Genomic DNA, 25,174 nt, shown 5'->3' with positions numbered 1-25,174 from the left:
TTAAAACATCATTATGGGGGTGCACATTTGTGTAGAGGAGGCTCCTATGTGCCTCAGAGAGGTCCTTTTTCAGGCCATTGATGGACATAACTAGTCTTAAGTCTGGTCATTTCCTCATCAGTTCTCTCCTTCAGAGCATGAACATCTCGTGTTGCTTATTTTTAAAGCTCCAAAACTAAACAATCCTTAACTAATGAGCAAGAAAAAAACTCTTTCTAGTTTCTCTTCCTTTCTGGCAATAATAGAAGAATGAAATGGGGCAACAAGGGAGGAGAGTGAAGCAGCAGTGTAAAATGACCACCTCCTTGTTTGTCTTCCCCATATGTGATGTTCTTTTGTTTCTCTGAAAGTCTTGGGACTAGTGCTTCTCCTAATCCTATCTTGAAGTTAGGAGATGCTGAAGTCAGGAGCTGGTTATGATGGGTACATAAGTTTGAGAGTAAATTCAGAGCTTTTGGGTCCATTTGCAGCCACTTCTGACAGACTCATTTGGGTAAGAGTAGGCAGAGATTTCACTCATGCTGCTCTTTAGATGCTGTTTCTGCATGGGGCAGAACATGACAGAAGAAAAGGACAGTTACAGTCACTAAAGAATTACTCTAAGAAGACAGGTTTGGTGTCCTCTTAGAGTGTTTGATTAAATAAGTCCAATTATTAAGCTTCAAGAATATAGATTAACTATTTATGTCTTGGTGCTTAGGGTTAGATTAAATCTCTATGTAAACTGAAGAGTCATAGCCCATAGGTCTAGACACTTTGGGGCTGACAGCTATTCAGACAGCTGAGCACAAAACAAAGCTCGTGAGGTCCTGGCCTTCTTTAACTGACTCTCATCAGCCATTAAGTGACCAGGAAACTCATTTTCAGGAGCATTAATGTGAAACAGAATATAACTTAAGACATGCAAGCCTATGTTCTTCAGTTAAGCCCAGAAGTGCAAGAACTGCAGCTCCTGATTAATTGTAATGGCTGTGAATTCAGTTAGTCTCCTGGGCTTCTCTGATTGGAAAATGTGGACATTGCCATCTACTTTCTTAATGGTCATGGGCCACACTTGTTCCTCTCTCCAAGCAAGCACAATGTCATTTCTTTGTTTCTCTAAGTAAATGCTATATGAGGAACTACAGACATTTGCAGTACCGCTGGCATGGCCAATGGCAGATATTCAAATATCCCTGGCATTTCAAATTGATTCATTTCCAGCAACAGACTCATTGCATGACTTCAGCCAACACTCCAATAGTCTGCACTGCAAAGATAGTATGTAAAAGCATGGTTTCTAAAGAGGGAAAATGGATAAGGCAAATTTTCTTGAAGACAAGGACATACCTGATTGTACTTCATCACATAGCACACTGCTGAGCTTGGAATAACTTCAAGGCTGCAGAATCTTTCAAACATTAGGGGGGAAAGAAACCTTTTCCCAAGCACATTAAAGAACCTTTTTTGTGTTCTTTGTTTGTTTGGGATTTTTCTTCCCATCAAATGCATTTACTTGCATTCTGGTTTGGTATCTTGCTTTGCCACATGCTTTCCTTGAAATTTTTATGGCTTTTACTTAGCTTGGCATTGGCAAGATGAACTGAAGTTCACCCTTTTAAAACAACACAAGCCACAGCTCAGAAATCATAAAGGACTCACTTAAGCTATGTCCACATTGCCTACTGCAGCGCAGAGTAGGCTGTTGAGCTGCCCTTAAATGAGCAAACCTGATCATCAGTTGCTTTTCTAGCAGAAGTGCCCTGGAAGTCTGCACTGAGAAGACGTTTGTGTTAGCTGACCCTTATCTTTGTGCTGTATTGCTAGGCCCCACATGGCTTGCTGAAAGCTGATCCTCACCTCTGCACTATCTCACAGCAAGCACTACAAATGCATATTTAGAGGCTTGTGTGGTTTGGGTGTTACCTGCCCCCCTCACTCATATGAAATCACCCATCCTAGACTCAGCCAAGCTGGAAATTAAGAATGAAGCTACATTTACAGCTCAGCACAATATACAAGCAGACAGGCACAAATATATACAGTTATATACAAATTAAAAGCAACACAGAAATGCAACACCCCTCCCAGAAACAATCGAAGTCCCCAGGAGGGCTCCTGGCCCAAAACCCTTTCCCCCTCCCTCTTTCCCTCTCTTCAGAAATAACCAGATCAACCCATGTGTATCTCACGTGATAAATCTGGAGATAGGAGATGACATGTCAAAAAAAAAAGAGATGACAAGGAGGTTAGAGGAAAAAGAGGTTAGGTGGATTAGAGAGTTAAAGGCAGAGTCAGCCACAGAGACCAGACTGCCAGAAAAAAGGCACAGCCAGAAGTGAGATCTGAGCAGTGTGTGAGAAGTGAGTGCCTTATCTGTATTTTGTCTAGTTGTGTTTCTCAGCAGAAAACAGAGGGGTATAGATTAGTTTTAGGTTTTTTTCTTTCTTCTCACAGCTAAGGATTTCATTTCCCTCAGTAAAAATTAGCCTCAAACCAGCATAGAGGCTTAAGGCTTGCATGCTGTTATATAAACTATACATATAAAATCTGTCAAATTACAAAAGGTTATGAAAGAATCAAAGAAGATTCAAATAGTACAAAACTAGAAGAAAACAAAGCACAAAGCACCCCACCCTTTGGAAGCACTGATTACAAAAACATGGAATGCTTATGTTGCCTGATGAGGAAGGCTTTTGTACAACTGTGCATCTAAATAGGTCACACTGAGTAGAATCATAGAATCAGTCAGGGTTGGAAGGGACCACAAGGATCATCTAGTTCCAACCTCCCTGCCATGGGCAGGGATACCCTAACCTAGATCAGGCTGGCCAGAGACTCATCCAGCCTGGCCTTAAACACCTCCAAGGATGGGACCTAAACCACCTCCTTGGGCAACCTATTCCAGGCTCTCACCACTCTCATGCTGAACAACTTCCTCACATCCAGTCTGAATCTCCCCACTTCCTGCTTTGCTCCATCCGTCCTAGTCCTGTCCTGTCACTCCCTGATAGCCTAAAAATGTCCCTCCCCAGCCTTTTGTAGGCCCCCTTCAGACACTGGAAGGCCACAAGAAGGTCACCTGGGAGCCTCCTCTTCACCAGACCGCACAGCCCCAACTCTAAGAGGTCATGTTTGTACAAAGTGATGGAACCTGTTTTCCTGACGTACGGAAAATCCAATGCCCATGTAAAGATGGCAGCAGTATTTTGCTCCTCAAATTTGTGCCCCCATTTCACACATGCATTTCACAGACGCATTTTTCCACCTGGCATTTTTCACCAGAGCACTGCCAGTGGCAATTGTGCACATGAACTGGCAGGCAGGGTATGAGTGCTACTTCGTGTGTGCATCCAGGTGCCACTGAATGTGCATGCACTGTGGATTCGCTTTGTGTATACTGCCTATCTCAGGACAGAGATTTTGAGATGAGGCTCCATTCCCTTTTGAAGTTCATTTCCAGCTGTGTACTATTTCTGTGCATGTGAAATATTTGCTATGCATTTTAAGCACTTTTTCTCTTTTCTTTTTAATTTTCAGTCCTAATGCTCTTCCAGAAGAGCAGCCACATTCCAGCTCTCAGTGTGCCCCTCTCAGCTGTCTCTCTAAGCCTCCTCCTTACCCCTAATCTTCATATGCAACGTAAGAAAAAATGTAAACAGAGTGGAATTCATGCAACAAAGGTTGGGGTTGTTCCCTGCAAGAGGGTAGACAATCCTGCCTTGTTGCTGCATTGGCAAGTCTGGATTCATAGCCTCTGCTCTGTCGACGGAGGGAAGGTTGAGAAGAAGAATGCAAAGCACAGAGCCCAACCTATCAAGAAGACTTTTTATGGTTCCTCTGATTGTATTCAAACTTTGTTATCACAACTAAAGCGTAGTGAAATCTAACATCTGACAAAAATGGTTCTTGGAGCTGCTTGGCTTTACCTCTGAAGTCATGAGAGACTTAAGCCAGTGTTTGAAAGAGTATGTTACAAAAAATCCTACCCTCACATCCTCTAAGTTCAGCCATAGGAACCTGTTTGAAATTGGTTTTTCTCATGAAGGGTGTGCTATTTATTTCTTACTTTGTTTGCACCAGAGTTTTGTGTTTCAGGAGTACAGCCTTTCTTTTGTTCTTTTTTTTCTCTTTGATGAGAGTTGTATTTAATTGCTTTCAAACAAAAAAAAACGAACCCAAGCAGAAATAGGTTAAGTGAAGAATGACTGTGTTGATATCAAAAAGAGGCTTCTTGCATCGGCCAACCTATGGCCAACTTTTTATTGCACAAAGGTGTTGGAAATGGGTCGGATCGGGACCTTAACAACGACTGTATATTTTGCTGCTGCACTGATATTGTTTATGCACTTGGGTTGTGGTTTTGGTTGGGTTTTTTTTTTTTCATTCCTATTCTGCTAGCATTTGGTTTTGTGGTAGTTCTTCACTGACAGACAGACATTAAACCTAAGAAGGAGATGAAAGGATGATGTACTGATTTGGTTTCGGTTGCTCGCTTGCACTGTAACTATGTTTTCGCTTTCCAGACGAATCGGTGCTGTTTTTTGGGGTTATTTCTATTTAGTATCTGAGAAAGATAATCTAAGGCAAGTAAAATGCTGTGTGCTAATTCAAACCCTTCTTTCCTCCCGCTGCCACATTCAGGACACTAGCTCGAGGCCTTACCACGAAAGGCTAGTACGAAGGGCGAATTTGTACGCGGTTTGTACGAAGCACTCTGCGATGAAAAAAGAGCTCATGCAGGTAGGGTGAATGGTGTGGATCAAAGTTAGCAGGACTTTAGTGAGTATTTTCCTTGCCAAAAATCAACAGACACAGAACCTTAGCTCATGTCAGTTTATGACAAATACTCTCAGGTGATCTACGCTACACAGACTATTGCAGCAGTGCACAGTGTTCCTAGGTAAAGATTCTTTCCTGTACAAGCTGAGTAAGTTCCCCCCCACCCCCTTTTTGTTTTCTTTATATTTTTTTTTAAAGTAGTGAGCTTCAGAACAAAATCAAGGATAAAGAAGTTTATTTTGCACAGTACCTGACAGCAAGACAACTGGCTAAGTAGGTGGTCATGGTTCTATGGGCTTCCTCTCTGGTCATCTGCTAGCAAAAACATCTGCAGTGCTGCCTGCCTGCCTGCCTGCCTTCTCGTTGGTAACTAGCAGACTCCTTGCTTTGTCAGGTGGCCTTAATTTATTTAAAGAAAGGCTTAGATATTTCCACATCTTGATTCCTCCTCTGCAGCATCCGTGTGGCATACGAGCAGGAAACAGTATAGACTGAGCTATAGAGCGTCTGGTGAGGGGGAAAGGGGTGGAAGCTGCAGATGTAGTTGGAGTAGTTCTTTTGTATTCTGCCTGAATCTGAGCAAATCAGTTCAGCTTTCTGTTGGTGACAGTACTTACCACATGTAACGATACACAAAACATCAGCAAAGGAAAGAATCGGTGACCACTCAGTGTGCCTAAGAAATCATTCTTACCATAGTACCAGTAACAAAGGTGCTGTAAATAGAAATACTCTGTGTCATCCGCAGTGTGTGTCATGTAACCTTGGCAAAGCAACTCAGCCATTGTAACAAAGCATTCAGAGTCACAGGCAGAGAAAATAGGAACAAACTGATAGCCAGTTCGGATCAGATCAAACAGACAACGCTCAGCATTATTTCCACTTCAGTTTCCATGCCGTTTGCATGCACATTTACACCTCTATTCAATCCCACATTTGATCTATGTGGTGGTGTGTCACAGGCAAGCCAAGTTCAGCCCTATCCTAACGTGTGGCACTCAGATTAGCTGCTAGTTGGAATTCTGCTTTTAAAAACCCAATGTTTTGCCTGAGGCAAATGTTGCCTTCAGAAAGCATCTCAGAATTCCTGCCCTTGTCAGACTAGTGTACAGTGGCCACGTTTGCATCCAACAAAGACAGCTGCTGTATATTCAAAGTGCAATATATAACTATATATATATAACTATATATGTGAATATATATTGTACTTTGAATACAGTTACTTCAGGCTGCTCTTGGCATAGTTTTCCCTGTTTTCCTCTCCAAATTGAAGGCATTTTCCCTGAATTCAAGTTAAACAGAAATTCAGTGAAATCCATTTCCTTTCTATAGATATGAATTTATTGGGGGGGGGGGGAGGGGGTGAGGGAGGGGAAAATGTTGTATCAGAACAGTTGTTTAGAAATGTATTTGTTTCCAGGTGTGATTTGCAGAGCAATTTTTTTTTTAAACTGAAACATTGTCCTGGTGTGTCCCTGTGGATTAAGAGTTATGGAACAGCATCCAATGGTATAGAAACTGTGGGCCCATTTTATAGGAATAAATGGGTTTATTAAAGTTTTTATTCTCTCGAGCTTTAAATTCTTCATTTGTAAACTTTCAATTTCCCTTTTTTTTTTAATCTGTAACAAAACTTAAGTGTTGGAAATGCAAGAGAACTAGAAACAAACCAACTTAAATGTACAAATGGTTGTAGCTACTGCCTTGTAAGTGATAAAACCCTGTAGGTCCCTGGGATGTCCCTGGGACAACTTTTGTCAGTTAACTAGTATGAAATAAAATATATATCTTGAACTGGAGATAATAAACTCTTCTTTATTACATAGCAATTGATTACATACAACTCTGTGAGAGATTTCTTTAGGGAATATACATGCAGACAAAACCAGAAACAAAAGCCTGGGTTTGTTGGTTGGTTTTTTTTTTAAGGGTTGTAAAATACTGTATTTTTTCCATTTAAAATTAATTTATGATCTGTTGATATATATATTCTGACTTTTAAAGATTAAAAGTGACACATTTGTTTTGTAACAGTTAAGTATACATAGGAAGGCTGAAACATGTTCTAAACAGGAATGCTGAAACGTGTTTTAAACATAAAGGCTGAAACATGTTTTAAACATAAAGGCTGAAACATGTTCTAAACATAAAGGCTGAAACATGTTCTAAACAGGAAGGCTGAAACATGTTTTAAACAGGAAGGCTGAAACATGTTCTAAACATAAAGGCTGAAACATGTTCTAAACAGGAAGGCTGAAACATGTTTTAAACAGGAAGGCTGAAACATGTTCTAAACATAAAGGCTGAAACATGTTTTAAACATAAAGGCTGAAACATGTTCTAAACATAAAGGCTGAAACATGTTCTAAACAGGAAGGCTGAAACATGTTTTAAACATGAAGGCTGAAACATGTTTTAAACATAAAGGCTGAAACATGTTCTAAACATAAAGGCTGAAACATGTTCTACACAGTAAAATCAATTCCAGTCCTGGTCTGACTCTGGTATCTGAAGTGTAGCTTCTGTCTTCAGTGCTGGCCTTGAGGTTTCTCTGATTTGGAATAGCCTGTTCAGTTCTGGGGCATATTGGTTTGGATATTATTTCTGGATATAGGGAAAATGAGTCATGATCCACTTCTGGAAAATCCACTTTATAGGAAATGTAAGGGAGGGGGGGAAAAGAAAAGAAAAACAGAACAACACCCCCACAACAACAACATCAAACCCCTCAAAACAACAGGGAAAAAATCAAATATGAGGGGGGGGGAAAGGATAAGTTAATTGTAAAATATAATTGTATGAAAACATTTGCTGTCAGTCAGAAGATAAATGGAGGTTTTACAGAGAGAGGAAACATTACCATGTTTCATGTTAATCACATAGAAGTTTCTGCCTTCCAGATGTAGGTGCTGGTGATATTCTTTCTGATTGTCTGATCGAGAGGCTGGCATCTCTGTGCTTTCTTCATCCACACTTTTCATAGTAAATCAGTGTGATCATAGCTACAGAGTAGGGTTCACAGAATGAAACTGTAGTTGATGCTGCCAGTTTCAATGCCAGGATGACTTCCAGTTTGTTCTTTACTTTAAAAAGCTGTGAACTTGTTTAAGCCATTTGCCATATTTGAGTGTGAACAGAAAGATTATGTTATGTAATATAACCTCACTTACAAAGTATGACCTCACCTATGAAAGCTGCTCACAACAGTTAATGTTGGAAATAACATAGTAGGCTGCTAGTAAAACATAACCCAGCCCTTATTTCACCGGGGAATGACACCCACAAGTCTGGACTCTTCTTTTGATTCAGTGTGCAATGCCAAAGTCAGGAGCTGTGCTACCAGTTCTACTGTAGCTGATTTGATCATCATCATCATAAGGTGTAGATTACCTCAGCCCTTCTGAGGTCTGTTCCTTTCTTTGGCAGAAGTTGTCTATCCATTGAAGTACTTTTTGTTTCTTTTGTACTCAAGAGAACAGCAGGTGCTGATGTTTGACCTTTGAAGTATGATAACTGCTACAGTTACCTCTCTACAAATTTCAGTCATCACTTTTCTTAGCTTTTTTTCTTTGCTGTGTGTGCAGTGGAGTCTGAAAGGGGTATACTTTTCTAGCCACTAGGGGTTATTTGTAGTATAATCAAGCATCCTCTGGAAAAGAAGCAAACATACCAATTGCCTTTCTCCTTCAGGATCAAATACATCTAAATATGCAAGGCAAAGTGTGCAGGTGAGATTCTTAACGTTGTGTAGCTTTCCCATATCCATCCCTAAGCTAGAAAGTTCTTATTTCTTGTGTGATCTGTACGTTCCTCCTGCTGGAAAGGCAAGATGACTGTCACAGAGAGTCTGTGTCTTTCACTTGGAGGTGCACAGCTTAAATCCTTAGGAGTCTTCTAAACTGTTTCCTGTGGAGTTCTTGAAAAACCCTTGGTGAAATCTAATGGCAACCAAGAGACAAAGTGGCAAAAGGTAAAGGAGAAATCTTGCATTCCATGACTGGAGTCGAATATGTGGCCAGACTCTGGATGATATTGCCTTGTGTTTCAAAAATGGCTTTCTACAAAGCTCTGCATTTGTTTTGCTTATCATGATTTGCTGTAAAAGAAAGAGTGGAGAAGAGTGGATGGGTCTTTTTTTTTTCCCTCTTCATTAGTAAAGAGAGTTTAAAAGGGTTTTATTGATTACATGGTTACCAGATTTCCAGAGTATTTTGGAAGTCTGCAAACACAAGGGATTGATAAAAGTTTTAAGTTGACTAGCTTGCTAGCTCAGGCTTTATTTTATCAGCTATGAAGAAGAAATAAGAGTAATCTAGCTTTGTTCTTTTCCCTCCTGTTCACAGATAGGATTATGTGTGCTTTGGCAGAGGATAAATTAAATCCATTTTATTAGTTATTGCCCTATTGATTTTCAGCCCTGTGGTTTGACTGTTAAAGGGTTAATTAACTTCATCCTTTGTAAACTGTTTTAAAAGAGAGAGAGAGAGCAAAACCTGATGTTTTGTGACTTTTGTAATCTACTGGATGTTTCCATTTGCATGATGTTCTGTGCCTAACAAACCATACAAATTGCTGTGTTCCTTTCAAAAGAGTTTTAACATTGGTGGAGTTTGTGACAAACACAAAGTTGTATAATGTATGTTTGCTGCTGTAATAACTCAGCTATTCCTATGTTGAATTGACATTATGTTGTCCTGCCTTCTTGGGGTTAAATGATAGAGTGTTTCTAGATGGTGAAGAATATGAAATTATATATGTTCATTTGCTAAAGATTGAATATTGGAAACTCTTCTTGTTGCTACTTTATGCTAAAAGAAAAACAAAAACAAACAAACAAAAAAAGAAGTGAAATAATTCTTGTTTCCAACAATGCATCATTTGGTTTTTAAACTTCAAGTAATTCCCATGGTTACTCGTCCTTGTAGACAATCCTAGATTAATGCCTTGTGAGGGATTCATACAGTCTGTGCTTTTACATGTGTAATATGATCATGCAGTCAAATGGTTGGGAGAAACACTCTAGTGCTGAACAAAAGAATTAAGAGAAAAAAATGATAGTGATTCTTACATATTTATGTTCCAATGAAAATTACAGTGTAATGCATAACCGTTCCAGTGAATAAACTGGCCTTTTTTGTTCATTTAATCCAATGCTGTCTAGTCTATTTCTCTTTACTTCACTTTACACTGTATTGCCTTGGTTTATGCTTTTGCATTTATTTCGTTCTTAAAGATCCATAATTGTAAGTTTAAAAGCTACAGGACAGGAAAGTAAGAAAGCAAATCAACATTAAAGGGCAGGGGAATCAGAATTAAAGCAAAGATGCTGCCTTTGTTTTCAGAGATTGAGGAAGAAAACACCAAGAAGCACTACAGGCTGGGGACAGAGTGGCTTGAGAGCAGCCAGGCAGAAAGGGGCCTGGGGGTGCTGGTAGAGAGTAGCTGAAGATGAGCCAGCAGTGTGCCCAGGTGGCCAAGAGAGCCAATGGCATCCTAGTGTGGATCAGGAACAGTGTGGCCAGCAGGACAAGGGAGGTTATTCTGCCTCTGTACTCGGCACTGGTCAGGCCACACCTTGAGTCCTGTGTGCAGTTCTGGGCTCCTCAATTCAAGAGAGATGTTGAGGTACTGGAAGGTGTCCAGAGAAGGGCAACAAAGCTGGTGAGGGGCCTGGAGCACAGCCCTGTGAGGAGAGGCTGACAGAGCTGGGGGTGTGCAGCCTGGAGAAGAGGAGGCTCAGGGGTTACTTCATTGGTGCCTACAACTACCTGAAGGGAGGCTGTAGCCAGGTGGGGTTTAGTCTCTTCTCCCAGCCAGCCAGCAACAGAACAAGGGGACACAGTCTCAAGTTGTGCCAGGGGAAGTCTAAGATGGATGTTAGGAGGAAGCTGTTGGCAGAGAGAGTGATTGGCATTGGAATGGGCTGCCCAGGGAGGTGGTGGAGTCACTGTCCCTGGAGGTGTTGAAGAAAATCCTGAGGCACTTAGTGCCATGGTCTGGTTGATTGGCCAGTGCTGGGTGCTAGGTTGGACTGGATGATTTTGGAGGTCTCTTCCAACCTGGTTGATTCTGTGATTCTAAGACACAAAAATAGTGATTCCTCGTTATGTGTTTCTAACAGATTTGAGTAATTTCTGAAATGCAGCAACATCTGCATAAAGTCACAGTAACAGAATGCTTTCTAACATGCAGACATGCACCCTCAGGAGATGTGGAAGCAAAGAGCTGCAGTCAGCATAAAATTGCCTTGGGAATGCTGTGTGCAATGTACCATACCTCTTTTGAAAGTAAACATCTTTTAGCCCTTGTGGGAAAGCCTTTCTCTGACAGCAAGATGGTCAAAATCAAGGACCTAGGGAATAAATCTTATGAGGAGCAGTGAAAGGAACTGGGCTTGTTTACCTTGGAGAAAAGGAGGCTGAGGAGATATCTTACTGCTGTCAACAACTACCTGAAAGGAGCCTGTAGCAAGATGGATGTCATTCTCTTCTCTCAAGTAACAAACCACAGGACAAAAGAAGATGATCTTGAGTTGCACCAGGGGAGGGTTAGCTTGGGTATTAGGAAAAAGTTCTTCACTGAAAATGTGGTCAAGCACTGGAACAGGCTGCTCAGGGGAGTGGTGGAGTCAACATCCCTGCAAGAATTTAAAAGATGTGGTGCTGAAGGACGTGGTTTAGTGCTGGACTTGGCACTGCTGGGCTAGTGGTTGGCTGGTTAGCTGCTCTTAAAGGTCTTTTCCAGCCTAAATGATTCTGTGTTTCTATGAAAATCCTCCCCCAGCAGCCAATTCCTCAGTGGCCCAGGAGCTCAGACCTAGCAGGCAGGTGGCCACTGCAGCTCTTCAGGTGACCCTTGGTGCTAGCAGGGTCTCTGAGGGATAGCAAATGGGCTAGCTTTTAGAAATGGGCCAGCAAGAGCCTGGAGGAAAGATTGCTCCTCTAAGCCTGCTGTACCATTTGACTTAATGAGAAATTATTGTAGGGCTGCCTGGTTTTGGCAGGATGGTGAAGTGCTTTGAACAGTAAAGGATTTGTACCTGGTGACAGAAGTGCAGTTCAAAAGCTGTTACTGAAGTTCTTCCCACTTCCCTCTTTTCTTCCTTTTTTTATCTGACAAAGGGAGCACTCCCCCCTTATCTGTGTTCCTTGCAGAAGTACCTTTGGCAAGTGTTGCACGGTGATTTTAGCAGAAGTGTGGCAGTTCAGGATAGAATTTTCCTACACTAGCTGTTTCTTCTCTGCAGTTGAAATGAAGAGTTTCTGAGAATGGGGGAAAAAAATGAAAAAGTGGAGAGCAGGCTTCTCTTCCTCAGCAGATTTGTTTTCATAGCATTTCCACAGAGGGCTGCCCCTTTCATGGCATTCTCATGACAAACTTGATTTAAGAAACCTCTAACCTATATTACTCCTTCCCCTTCCTCTGTGTTCTCCCTTCAGCTGGTACTGTGCAGCTGAATTGGTATGAGTAAGGTCACTGAAAAAGTCTGGCTTAAAAAAAAAAACAAAAGTTATCTTCTGTTTCCAAGGAGCATGTCTGTGTAGTGTTTCCCTTGAGAACCACCTCCCTTGTTCTGGAGCAGGAGGCAACTTCTGGTTAATGAACTCTGGCTTTCCTATAGAGATATGCCAGGTCATAACGGAAAAGATCCCAAAGCTAAAGTTTACAGCGACTGCAGACAGAGCAGATGACAGAATGGTGGGCATAAGAGGAGAAGAGGAGGCTCTGGGCTGACCTCATTGCTGTCTACAACTACCTGAAGGGAGGCTGCAGCCAGGTGGGGTTGGTCTCTTCTGCCAGGCAAGCAGCAGCAGAACAAGGGGACACAGTCTCAAGTTGTGCCAGGGGAGGTCTAGGCTGGATGTTAGGAGGAAGTTGTTGGCAGAGAGAGTGATTGGCATTGGAATGGGCTGCCCAGGGAGGTGGTGGAGTTACTGTCCCTGGAGGTGTTGAAGAAAAGCCTGGCTGAGGCACTTAGTGCCATGGTCTGGTTGATTGGATAGGGCTGGGTGATAGGTTGGAGTGGATGATTGCGTTGGAGTGGATGATTGGGTTGGAGTGGATGATCTTAGAGGTCTCTTCCAACCTGGTTGATTCTATATGAATAACATGGCATATCTCATGCATCTGGAAGATGTGACTGAGGAGTGCTTTCCTGACCAGCTTCAGCCATGCAAAATGTAAAATGAGAACATCTCTAAATGCACTGCATATAAATACCAGCAAAGTCCCACATTGCTTAAAAAGGAAATGCCTGTGTGAAGCCACCACTGCTTTCAAAGGGTTTTACTATCTTAGCTAAATGCAGAGTAGCTCTTTTTATCTTCATAGCCCTCTGTGCATATTAATTAATTCACAAAACATCTTTGCAAAATGGGTACTGCTATCTCTCACCTACAGATAGACAAACTGAGACTGTGTGATGGGAAAACATCAAGACTCAAAGAAGTGAGCCAAGTTCCTCTAGCTGTAACCTTTCACAACCCTGCTTACATCCACCCTGCACACTCTGGAATGCCAAAGTGGTTTTAGATGTAGTAGCCAGGTGCTCTTATCAAGGTGGGTTATTTAGTCCATGTGGTACATTTCACCTTGAGTACATACGCCTTGAGTGCTGCATCCAGTTCTGGGCCCCTCAATTCAATAGAGACATTGAGATACTGTTAGGAGGAAGTTGTTGGCAGAGAGAGTGATTGGCATTGGAATGGGCTGCCCAGGGAAGTAGTGGGTTGCTGTCCCTGGAGGTGTTGAAGCAAAGCCTGGCTGAGGCACTTAGTGCCATGGTCTGGTTGACTGAACAGGGCTGGGTGCTAGGTTGGACTGGATGAGCATTCCAATGCCAATCACTCTCTCTGAGAAGAACTTCTTCCTAACATCCAGCCTAGACCTCCCCTGGCACAACTTGAGACTGTGTCCCCTTGTTCTGTTGCTGGTTGCCTGGGAAAAGAGACCAACCCACCTGGCTACAGCCTCCCTTCAGGTAGTTGTAGACAGCAATGAGGTCACCCCAGAGCCTCCTCTTCTCCAGGCTAAAAAAAACCCAGCTCCCTCAGCCTCTCCTCATAGGGTTTGTTTTCTAGGCCCCTCACCAGCTTTGTCGCCCTTCTCTGCAGACATTCCAGCACCTCAACATCTCTCTTGAATTGAGGGGCCCAGAACTGGACAGTGTTGCCCCTTGTACAGTCAAGCAAAACAGAACATATCTGGGTGAAAAAAAAAGGTGCCATGAATTTTCTTCTGAGGGCTACCTACTCATCTCTTTTTGTTCTAGCAAAGGATTTGTCTAACCCCCCTTGCAGCGCTTGTCATGGGTTACTGCTGATGCTTGACTCCTAATTCATGCTGCTGGCCCTTCAGCTCTTTCTCCTGGAGAAGTAAAGCCATTCCTAAGATGGTGAGTTCTAGACTGTTTGATGGGGAATAAGCAATGGCAGAGTTGGATGCATTTTTGGTGAAAGCCAAATCTTATAAAATGATGTTATGAATTTGGTGTCCTCACCCTTTTGGGACACTGGGTGCTGCATAGAGAACAAGCATCAGGCTTCAGCTGCTCTTCTCTTTGTAAGCCTCTCCCTGAGCTATGCAGCCAGAGTCTTCAGCCTCAGGGTAAAAGCCACATTATGTTTTTGAATGCTGGATTCTGTGGGGTTTTTGCTGTTTTAACAGGTTATGTATCTGCTTCACATTTGCTTGCTTGCTCTGTGTACCCCTTTTGCACACACTGCAGTTGCATTGTGCATTGTAACTGCCACTGGAAGAGACTTTTCATCTGGAATGTGCATGTGGGTCTGAGGTTCCTCTCTAATTGGTGTCCTACTCTATCTTTTGTTATATCAGTTCTTGTTCTTTATTATACTTCCCTGCTGGCAGAACTGGTTTGTGGGTTATACCATATGCAGTTTAGAGAAGATTCAAAACATATAATGAGCTGTACCCTAACACAGGCAGGACTTGGCTTAGGTATGTATTTAAGTGTGGATTTTCTAGACTTTTAAGATGCATTTTAATTTTAGGGAATGGCATTTTTCTGTCAGACCTCAGAGAAGGTCCTGTCCAAGTCAGTTCTAAATAAGCTCTCTAAACACTCCAATGTTTGTAATGTTTAGAGATATTATTCTTGTGTTTTTGTTAGATGCTGAGCTCATGCATCTACCTTCTCAAGGTCCTGGAGGTTAAAGCTCTAAAAATTTACTCTGAAGATTTGCTGTGGGATACAGCTCAAGGTTGTACTCGGAGAAATTGAAACTAGAGGCCCAAAAACTGAATCCAGGAAAAGATTTACTGTGTAACTGAGAATGTGATGGTTTGGGTGTTCCCTGCCCCCCCCCCCCCCCCCCAATTTGGAAGTCATCCAGACTAGACTCAGATGGCTCTGGAAATTGAATGAAGCTTATATTTACAGCCTGTACAATATACAAGCAGATATTTACAGTATATACAGTTATAGACAGAAATAGACAAGGTAAAAGGGAATACAGAAACACAACTGCCCTCCCAGAAACCTGAGTACCCAGGAGGGGCTCCCAACCACCTTTCCACCTTCTCTCCCCCTCCTCTCAACCTTACCCCAGTCCCAAGGAAGAATGGAGCTTCGGCCAGGGGGTTAGGAAGCAAAGTGGATTAGGAAAGAAAAAACAGAGGGTGAGGTTAGAGAGAGAGATGCAGCTCAGAGCTCCCCAGCAGGAGAAGTTGTGCCTTATCTATGTTTGGATTCTTGTTCTTATACATCTCAGCAAGCCTATGAGGGAAGTAGACATCACCATTGTTTTCCTTTCACAGCCTGTAATCTAGTTCTTCTCACCAAAACATTCTAGCTAGCTTCAAACTAGCACAGAGAAGAAAACTGACCTTCAGCAGAAACAGAGAGCATTGACCAGAGGCAGCAACAAAAGTGGTCTTGCTGAAAAAGTTAATCAAAAGCAAGCTGTGGCCGTTTAAGCTGATCCTCTAGCTCAGACATAGGGGAGAGATGAACATTCCAGGGATAGGCCACATAAATGGCAACAATAGATAAATTAATGTAATTTCATTGGAGCATCAAGAACTTAATGTCTAGCAGCACAGTTTGTTCTCCCCCTTCTCCCGCTGGCTTCTGCTGCTGCAGCTTCGCCTATCTTCCCCGGCTGCTGTTTTGGCTACTGCTGCTTCTGCTGCTTTGCCGCTGCTTGACCCCTCCCCCATCTCCCTTAAGGTTATTGTATTGGTTTTTTTTTTTCCCCTCCTTCCTTCTCTAGTTATTATTTCTCTTTACATTGTTATACTTATAAGAAAATACAATTTCATCTTTCCCTGACTTTCAAAAAAACTACCCACGCCTCCATGCGGAGAGGCTAGTCCCTCTAGGAGAAAAGAAGTTAATACAAAGAGGTTTATTAGAGTAGCAATGGTTTACATACAAAGTGAAGCATTTGTTTTCTCTCAGACTAAACAAAGATTGCCTACAAAGCCCTGTTTCCCTCAGTGCTTCGGGGCTCCAGCAGCATGAGTGCTTGCAAGCCTTTCACATGCCAGAAGTGTTTTCTTGAGGCTAAACCTTGTCAGCTGCCCTTGACTTCCTTGTACACATAGAACTTCTGTGTGGTTCTGTGGGGCTCCTGTATTTCCACAAGCAAATAGGCATCATTTCATCGCTCTCCAGCACTGCATTTCTCACCACCCCCACGGAAGGCTTTGAAGCCAGATGGCCCAGAAGTTGTCCACACTTGAACAGGCTAGCTGTGGCTTATTGGTTACCTAAGGGGTGACCTTACTGCTGTCTACAACTACCTGAGGGGTGGTTGTGGCCAGGAGGAGGTTGCTCTCTTCTCTCAGGTGGCCAGCACCAGAACAAGAGGACACAGCCTCAGGCTGCACCAGGGGAGATTTAGGCTGGAGGTGAGGAGAAAGTTCTTCACTGAGAGAGTCATTGGACACTGGAATGGGCTGCCTGGGGAGGTGGTGGAGTCGCCGTCCCTGGAGCTGTTCAAAGCAGGACTGGACGTGGCACTTGGTGCCATGGTCTAGCCTTGAGCTCTGTGGTAAAGGGTTGGACTTGATGATCTGTGAGGTCTCTTCCAACCCTGATGATACTGTGAGACTGTGATACTGTGATACCTTAGTTACCATACATCAGAGGGCATGTAACTAACTTACACTTCACCTAAGATGAGAGGTACACTGCAAGGCTTTTACTCAAGTAGCGTCATTTTCTGACCTTCATATAGTTAAGCAGCATTGGCAGCACCAGTCTATGTTTAAGCAGATTTTTATGTTCTCAGGTCCCTTCTGCAGTTATTACACTAAAATTTTAATCCTTTAGGTTGTTGTTTTCCAACATTACATCTATCTCTGGCTGACTTTTTACAGTTAGAATAACATCTTTCCTCTTGCTGATGTTTCCAAAAGACTTTTTCTCTCTCCAGGAGGCAGAGGACAAGAGAGATTGAGAGCAGTGTATTAAAAAAGGAGGAAGGGCATGCCAGAAGGGGCAGCCAGTTGTTAGCCTGTTAAAGCAGGCAGAACAGACCTGCTGCTGGTGTACAGCAGCTCAGAGCCAGCTTGAACCAGCTGCTCCAGGTCTGTGCAGTAACTAACTGAGAAGAAGCGAGACAATTACCACCAAAACATTCTAGCCTGCTTCAAACTAGCACAAGTAGCTATTCTGAGGAGCCTGTACTGCACTTCGGTGTACAAATGCACTACAATTACCATGCATCTACTCACTCTGTGAGCTGCTTTTGCCACAGGCTGTCACCTCTCTGCTTTAAATACACAGTGTGCTTCAGGAGGATTTTCTCAAGAAAAACTGATCTCCTGATGCCACAGAGTTGTCATGCTTCTCTTTTCTGAGGTGCCCTTTATTTTCCAGAATGGCATTGTAATAAGTTACTGCTCACTGATAACATCATGGAAAACAAAATTAACATAGTTCCTACCATTTAGTTGGGATCCGTAGGGTGTGTGTGCATTTGCCCTTGATTCCTTAGGGGGTTTTTGTTCCAGGAGCAGAACTCTATGTTTAAAGAAGCAGGTATCAAGCTTAATAATAAATTATAATTATGCCTAGCATAAGATTGGAAATTGAGCAATATTTGGGCTAATGTCACTTGAATTATTGCTTATAAGAGAAGCAGAGACAGCTCCTCTATTTTCAGTTTTACTTTCATTCCCACAAGCTAACATTTTGTATTTACCACTCTACAGACAACTTGGACAACTTCCAACAAATCACTTCATCCTGTAATACCTCATTTTCCTGACATGTCAAGAGAGGCAAATAATTCCTTCTGGGTGAAATGCTTTGAGAATTACTAATGAGAGGTTCTCTGCCTCTCTTGCTCTCTCCGTGTTTAAATCAGTACTAGAGTTGGTCTGAGTCCAGAGGAAGATTCAAGTGCAACCAGTACTCTGAAAGAAGATTTTTATCTAAATGACTTTATGACTGATCTTTGGTACACATCCATGAACTACACACAGCTAAATTTTCCAAGAATCTCTATCTCATTGCATTAAAGACAGCAGGTACCTAGAGCTCTTTATAAAGACATTAATCTCTGTATGCCAAACCCAGGTCAGGTGACTGAAGTCAGTGTTTTATCTTTAAGTCACCAAGTTTTTTGCAGGGTAAAACGTAGTGTTTGTGACTGCAAGCACACAAATCAGATTAGCAGGGAGGCTGTAAGATACCAGCTTTCTTCTGGAACAGAATGATTTTACAAAGAGACCAAAAGAGTGAGATCTTTGGTATGTGGTGGCAGATGTCCCAGCTCTACCAGTTCCCGTCCATGCCCACTGCTGACCTGCTCTCTAACACTGAAAGCAGAACACTCACCCTCGTGACTTCTGCCCTGTGATCCTTTGTGGCTGCATATGTGGCACCACCGTGACCTCTCTGCCACCGTGCCTCCCACGGGTCAAACACAGTCGGTGCTTCACATAGGTAGGTGATTGGTCCCCTGACATCAGGAGGTGTGCTGCTCTTGGGTCCTGCATGTAAGAAAGCTTGCTGGAAAGGACTCAGCAGCAGCTTCACATGGACCCTAGAGGAAGGTGATCCCCCCCATGCATATGTCATCATGACCCTGTAGATGATGACAAAAGGTATCCTTATCCCTGGATGTGGCCGTTTAAGCTGATCCTCTAGCTCAGACATAGGGGAGAGATGAACATTCCAGGGATAGGCCACATAAATGGCAACAATAGATAAATTACTATAATTTCATTGGAGCATCAAGAACTTAATGTCTAGCAGCACAGTTTGTTCTCCCCCTTCTCCCGCTGGCTTCTGCTGCTGCAGCTTCGCCTATCTTCCCCGGCTGCTGTTTTGGCTACTGCTGCTTCTGCTGCTTCGCCGCCGCTTGACCCCTCCCCCATCTCCCTTAAGGTTATTGTATTGTTGTGTTTTTTTTTCCCCTCCTTCCTTCTCTAGTTATTATTTCTCTTTACATTGTTATACTTATATTATAAGAAAATACAATTTCATCTTTCCCTGACTTTCAAAAAGTAGGGGGGTTTGTGTTGTGAATTTTTTTTCCCGGGGGAGGGATCAGCCCAAACCCAGGACACTGGAGAGCCAACGAAGTTGCAAAGTCATCAGCTTGACTGAGGAGCCCAGTTACTGAACACATAAGAGTGACTTTATGGTTCAAATGAGAGGCCTTTCTTGTCCACTTCCCATCTCTGACAGCACCCGAAAAAAGACATAAGGTCAGGACAAACGCCACGGGATACTCCCTCAGAATGTTCTAGCAAGCCCCTGTGAATCCATAGACTTCCTGGGAATGAAAGGTTATTGGGACTATTACCAAAGTATGTGTGGCTGACTGCACTCCTCCTTTGTGAGGAAATCCTCCAAGAGTGGCTGAAGGCAAGCGAGTAGCATGTCACAAAACAGGAGGTCATCTTTTAAAGAAGCCCTGAAACCTGGGCTTGCCAGGGCCCAGTAAATCCCCGTGTAGCAGAACCACCACTTCACACCTGCTCTGCATCAAGCTCCCTGACACTTGCTATATATAAACGAACCTATTTTCAGGTCTTGCAGCAGCAGAGCTGATTGCCTTTTTCACTTAGCATTGATTAAAATTTAGAGAGGCAACAGCTTTAGCCTGAGTGAACCACTTAATCTGGATTTATTATTGCAGCTTCATTCCTGGCACCAAAACTCACTTGTAAGCGCTAGGACTCAGCTACCTTCGAGAATTTTCTTGCTGGAAGAAGGGAACTGCATTACGGCCAATTTCCTTTACGCACACTGATAAATCTTATAGGAATTGGGCCTCCCCGTTCAGGGAAGTCATTTCAGAGGTGAGCAGGGAGAGGAGGCAGCCTAGGGGCACGGCGGGACTTTGCGTGAGCGGGGCGCAGGGGGGTCTGCCACGGCCGCAAGGTGCACGCTGGGGCGGGCCAGAGCAGCGGCCGGGAAGGCTCAGCACCGGCCGGGCGGGAGTTGGGCAGGTGCGGCACACACCTCCCTGCGTGGGCAGCGCGGGGCGCTCGGGCAGCGGGCGCCCGGCTCGGAGAAGTTCTCGGAGAGTCCCTATGGCGGAGGGCTGGGGCTCGCTATGCTGACGGGACTCCGCGCCCGACAGCCGCTGGGCAGTTAGTACGGGGCAGGGCGGACGGGAGGGAGGAGGCATCCGGACAGGTGCTGGCGGGGAAGGGAAGGGGCGGGGAGAGGCCGCAGCTGCGGTGCAGCGGGCGAAGAGGGGACGCTTCCTGCGGGGCTCTGTCGCCCCCGGAGCAGGAGGCGCACCGAGGACCCTGCGGCTTCTCCCTGACTGCCCTTCTCCCTCTGTCCGCCGCCTCCAGGATGAACGGAGCCGGCCGCACGCGGTTCAGGCGGGGAGCCATCCGCAGGAAATCCAGCCCCGCCGCTGTGCTGCTCGCCGCCGCCACCGCCGCCTCCAATGGAGCAGTGCTCACCTGCCCCGCGGGGCCCCCAGCCCCGACCACACTTGCAGGTAACGTCCTCGATGGTTCCCACGGCTCTAGCCGCTCCCCCTCCGACAGGACACCCGGCGGGCAGGCTCGGGGGCCGCTCGTCCCGCGGAGGTGCGGGTAAAATAGCAGCGCCGCCCTGTCTTGGGTCGCATTAGTGTGGGCAGAGTCCTCCACGAGCTTCCTCTGTCTGCTCGCCGGTTCGTGTCAACAGAAGTCTGTTTCTCCTCCTCAAAGCCAGGAGAAGGCTGCTTCCATCAACTTTGGCTCTGCGTGCCCGTGCCGCCGCTCTGAGAGCTCCCCTGCGGGGCCCCGCTGGCGGCCGTGGCGGCCGCGGAGCCGCCTACCGCAGGGGATGAGTTGGGCTGGGGTGCGGAGAAGCCATCCGAACCCTCGGACGGCTGGGGATGGCAATAGCTCGGCTCATACCCTTAGCCTCTATCACGGCTCGAAATGTTCATAAACTGTAATTTTGACAGCGTTTAGCCTGGCAGGAAAACAGCCTTCCCCTCTTGCCTCTTACACGTGCCCGTCCCTCTGTCCTCCTCAGCAACAAACCTCTGCTGGACTTGTTCGATACGTTATACTTCAGAAGGCAGATGCTGTGACATCAATGCAGTAACGTTAGAAGGGGCAATCATCTTAGGCTGGTTATCTGTGTTGCCTTGACCCTGTTGTAAAGATAAGCTATCAAAAAATCCAAACCACAAAGTTCTGAGCGAGTGATGCACCCCCCCCATTTATATGTCCAAACCCAGCAGCTCTGCTGTGACAGGTGGCATGACACGCTCTGCTCCTGACTGTAGTGTCAGCATCTGCCTGGCTTTAGGGATGTGGAAGCACAAAGTGGAAATAAAGTTTCAAATCTCTGACACGTGCTTACTGTAACATTGGGAGTGATGACATGTCAAGTATGGGAGTGATGACATGTCAAGTATGGGAGTGATGACATGTCAAATACAGGATATTTCACTTGGGGACTGACTTTCCCTGAGTTCCTGGGCAAGAGGCCTCCTGAATTTTGCAGGAATATGCACAGATGAACACAGGTTATTGCAACAATGTTCATAGTTGGCTTTATTTTACCTTTAATGTGTAATGGCTTTGGACAAGAACAGGAACTTACAGTTTTTTGTTAGTGGTAGGTTTTATTTTTTCCTGAGGTTTTACTTGCTTGTTTATTTCAGGAAGGAGAAAGAGGCAGCTGTTACTTGTAGTATGTAGAATTAATGGATTTCATTCTCCTCTAACAGAGGTAAGCTTACAACAGGGACCCTGTGTTTTCTGTTAGCTTCTGCTTAAGTTTCATTAGGCTTCTGCAATTGCTTGCTGTTACTTTACACCCCTGGGTAACAGTTTCATACAGTCTTTTCTTGTTGCTTTTTTGATCTGTGCACACACCAAATCCGCTGGGTGACCTTCTCAGTAAAACGTATATGCAGTGCATAGCTGTTCAGTGTGAGCATTCTTCTTGTGGCTTTTGGATGGCAGAAAGGTTGCAGGGGCTAGAACAAGAACAATGTGCTGCTTATGAAATGTGCCTGCACTGCAAAAGCCAAATTCATAGTGCTTCCTTGCATCATGTTTGTTAAATACACTTGCAGTATGAAAAACACAAACAACAAAGGGGAAAAAAAAATACCCAAACAAGTAATTCATCCTAAAGATGTGGAAAATAAAAGGGAGAATTAGTGGTGATTTTTGGCTTTCCTTGTGTAGATACATAATTATTCCTTTTTATCATTCGTAATCCATTTTTCGTTGAAAAGGAGATGAAGAAACCTTGTGTATACAATTCATCTTCTTTAGTGGGGCTTTGGCTCTTTATCTGCTCTCATGTGGGCTTCAGCAAGGCCAGGGGCTGTGCTTAGGCTGCAGCAACCACTGCAGGTTTGGGGCTGACTGGAAAGCTGCTTGGCAGAAAGGGACCTGACGGTGTTGATAGCTGTCTGCGAATGAACCGTTTCTAGTTTCCTGGATGCCACTGTACAAGAGAGACTATTCAGCTGCTGGAATGGCTCCAGAGAAGGGCAACAAAGCTGGGGAAGGGTCTGGAAGCAAGTCTTGTGAGAAGTGGCTGAGGGAGCTGAGCTTGTTTAGTCTGAAGAAAAGGCAGCTGAGAGGGGTGACTTTATTTCTCTCTACAACTACCTGAAAGGAGGTTGTAGAGAAGTGAGTGTTGTTTTTTTTCTCACAAGTTACAACCGATAGGACAAGAGGAAATGGCATCAAGTTACACCAGAGGAGGTTTAAGTTTGAAATTAGGAAAAGTTTCCTTAGTAAAAAGGTTATCTAAGACTGGAACAGCCTGCTCAGGGGAGTGGTTGAATCACTACCTCTGAATGTATTCAAAAGCTGTATAAATATGGTGCTCAAGGATATGGTGTAGAGTGGCATAGTGATAGAGTTAGACAAGGATTGGTCTTGGTGATCTTAAAGGTCTTTTTCAACCATAGTAATTTCATGGTTCTGTTGGCAGAGGTGACTCTTCCATTTTATAATCCTAGGGTAGCTTTGTAGCTCCTCTCTGTTCTTGGTAGTCAGAAAGCAACTGCACTTCCTTCTAGTGCTGACAAAAGGTGATCAAATTGCCTTCATGCTGCAAGTATGAACTTTGATCCCTCAGGTGTGACAAAGCTGGGTGTGTTCTCTGCTTTTTAAATAAAAGTCAGATGTTTCAGGTGCTTCAGTTTGCTGGTTTACAAAGTGCTAATTTAATTCTAAAGGGGTTTCTAAAGCAGGAGTATGCCTTTAACCTGCTTGACAACCTTTAGGGGTAAGGAGGAGTTAACGTAGCCTACACATCTGCAATCCTCATTGCCAAGTGTTGTGAAATGCCAATTGCTTATGTTACTGCTTGGGGACAGGTCTCTGGCACTTATCTCAGATCTGTATCTCGAATGCAGCTGGAGAAACTGGTTGTATTGCATGAGCTATATTTGGTTGTAAATGCATTAGGAAAATTGAATTATGTATATGGCAGACATTCCAGAACATTTCTCAGACTAGTAAAGTGTGTGTTAAAAAGTGCAAAGACTGTATAAGACCTGTACACTCAATAGTTTCCTCACAGCATTTGGTGTTGGCCTGGGGAAGTAGGAAACTTCACAAGTTTTCTATGCTGGAAAACAGAAGATCTGAGAGCGTCTCCATTCTTGGTGTTGCTTGAAACCATTGCCAATGCAGTATTAGGCTACTGAGGGGTGGTTGTGGCCAGGGGGAGGTTGCTCTCTTCTCTCAGGTGGCCAGCACCAGAATGAGAGGACACAGCCTCAAGCTATGCCAGGGGAAATTTAGGGTGGAGGTGAGGAGAAAGTTCTTCACTGAGAGAGTCATTGGACACTGGAATGGGCTGCCCGGGGAGGTGGTGGAGTCGCCGTCCCTGGAGCTGTTCAAGGCAGGATTGGATGTGGCACTTGGTGCCATGGTCTGGCCTTGAGCTCTGTGGTAAAGGGTTGGACTTGCTGATCTGTGCGGTCTCTTCCAACCTTGTTGATACTGTGATACTGTGATTATTTTCTGTTACAGCATCAGTCTTTTTTTGTACATTTCTGTCTAAGTGTCTTCTAACAGGAAAAAAAAAATATCTCTCTTCTACTTCCTATAGTCTAAGTAATTCAGGTTCATTGTCATGTGCAAAAATTGCTACTGAATTTTGTTAATGTTTGGGTTTGAAAAAGTTTGGTGTGTTTAACTACTTGCAGGACAAAGCAAAAATTAGAAGCTGATGTTAATTTAAAGGTTTGGATAAAAGAATACTTGAATCTACAGAGGTGCTTTGAAATAGCTGGGAAATGTCAAGGCTGGTTTCTGGAGACAGCTGAGAGAAAAGCATTCAGTGGATTAGTATGATTAATAACCTAGTTTTGAAGGCAGTAAGTACTGTGGATTTGGTGGCTTTTTTTTTCTACTAAATTAGAATTCAGTGTTGATACTAACTGAAGCAAACCTTTCCCTCAAATGCATGTATGCATGTTAATTGAAAATTAGCTATCTGCCGAGGAGCATGTGGAGGCTACTGCTTGCTTGTTCAGCACCTTTCACAAGCCCTGCTTTCTGCAAGGTGCAAGTATTACTTTGATTCTGCAGAGGATTAAAATAGCTTAAGTATCTCCACTTAACCAACTTGATTTATCTGTGAAGACATAGTTCAAGAAGTAAAGACACAGTAACTTGCTTTCATAGCAAGGCATTTCTTTTTAGTGTCATCAGTACTGTTGTCTCAATGCTCACTGTATGTAGAAGAGGTTAACTTCTGTGGCCTTCAAACCTTGTACTGTTTCCTTGGCTTTGCTCACTTAAGTGAACACGGTGCCATGGACAGCGGCACTTGGTGCACCCTCAGAAGGTTTGCTGATGACACTAAGCTGTGTGGTGCAGCAGACAGGCTGGAGGGAAGGGATGTCATCCAGAGAGACATGGACAGGCTGGAGAGGTGGGCACAAGCCAACCCAATGAGGTTCAACAAGACCAACTGCAAGGTCCTACACTTGGGTCG

At 44.0% G+C, this 25,174-nt stretch overlaps 2 protein-coding genes across 12 annotated transcripts in view; both read left to right on the top strand.

The window, feature by feature from the left end:
* BICD1 (BICD cargo adaptor 1) overlaps positions 1–6,101 on the top strand; it is a 239,414-nt gene extending 233,313 nt beyond the window's left edge. For 6 of the 10 annotated variants that reach the window (XM_064155783.1, XM_064155771.1, XM_064155775.1 and 3 more), the window contains one exon: positions 3,520–3,697. In XM_064155783.1, the coding sequence (XP_064011853.1) occupies positions 3,520–3,607 (88 nt within the window). In that variant the 3' untranslated portion in view covers positions 3,608–3,697. Of the gene's footprint in view, positions 1–3,519 lie in introns of all 10 variants that reach the window. The other 4 variants (XM_064155772.1, XM_064155782.1, XM_064155773.1 and 1 more) reach the window with 4 other exon arrangements.
* Positions 6,102–19,790: 13,689 nt separating this feature from the next.
* FGD4 (FYVE, RhoGEF and PH domain containing 4) overlaps positions 19,791–25,174 on the top strand; it is a 163,208-nt gene continuing 157,824 nt past the window's right edge. The window contains exons 1-2 of one of the 2 annotated variants that reach the window (XM_064155766.1): positions 19,791–20,043; positions 20,548–20,699. In XM_064155766.1, coding sequence (XP_064011836.1) covers positions 20,549–20,699 — 151 coding nt within the window. In that variant the 5' untranslated portion in view covers positions 19,791–20,043; position 20,548. Of the gene's footprint in view, positions 20,044–20,252; positions 20,338–20,547; positions 20,700–25,174 lie in introns of those variants that run through there. The other variant, XM_064155767.1, reaches the window with a different exon arrangement.

Source organism: Pogoniulus pusillus, chromosome 15 (genome assembly GCF_015220805.1).
Source record: "Pogoniulus pusillus isolate bPogPus1 chromosome 15, bPogPus1.pri, whole genome shotgun sequence".
Classification (NCBI taxonomy): Eukaryota; Metazoa; Chordata; class Aves; order Piciformes; family Lybiidae; genus Pogoniulus; species Pogoniulus pusillus.
The sequence above is the reverse complement of the archived record's forward strand: the minus strand, read 5'-3'. Positions and strand labels throughout refer to the sequence as shown.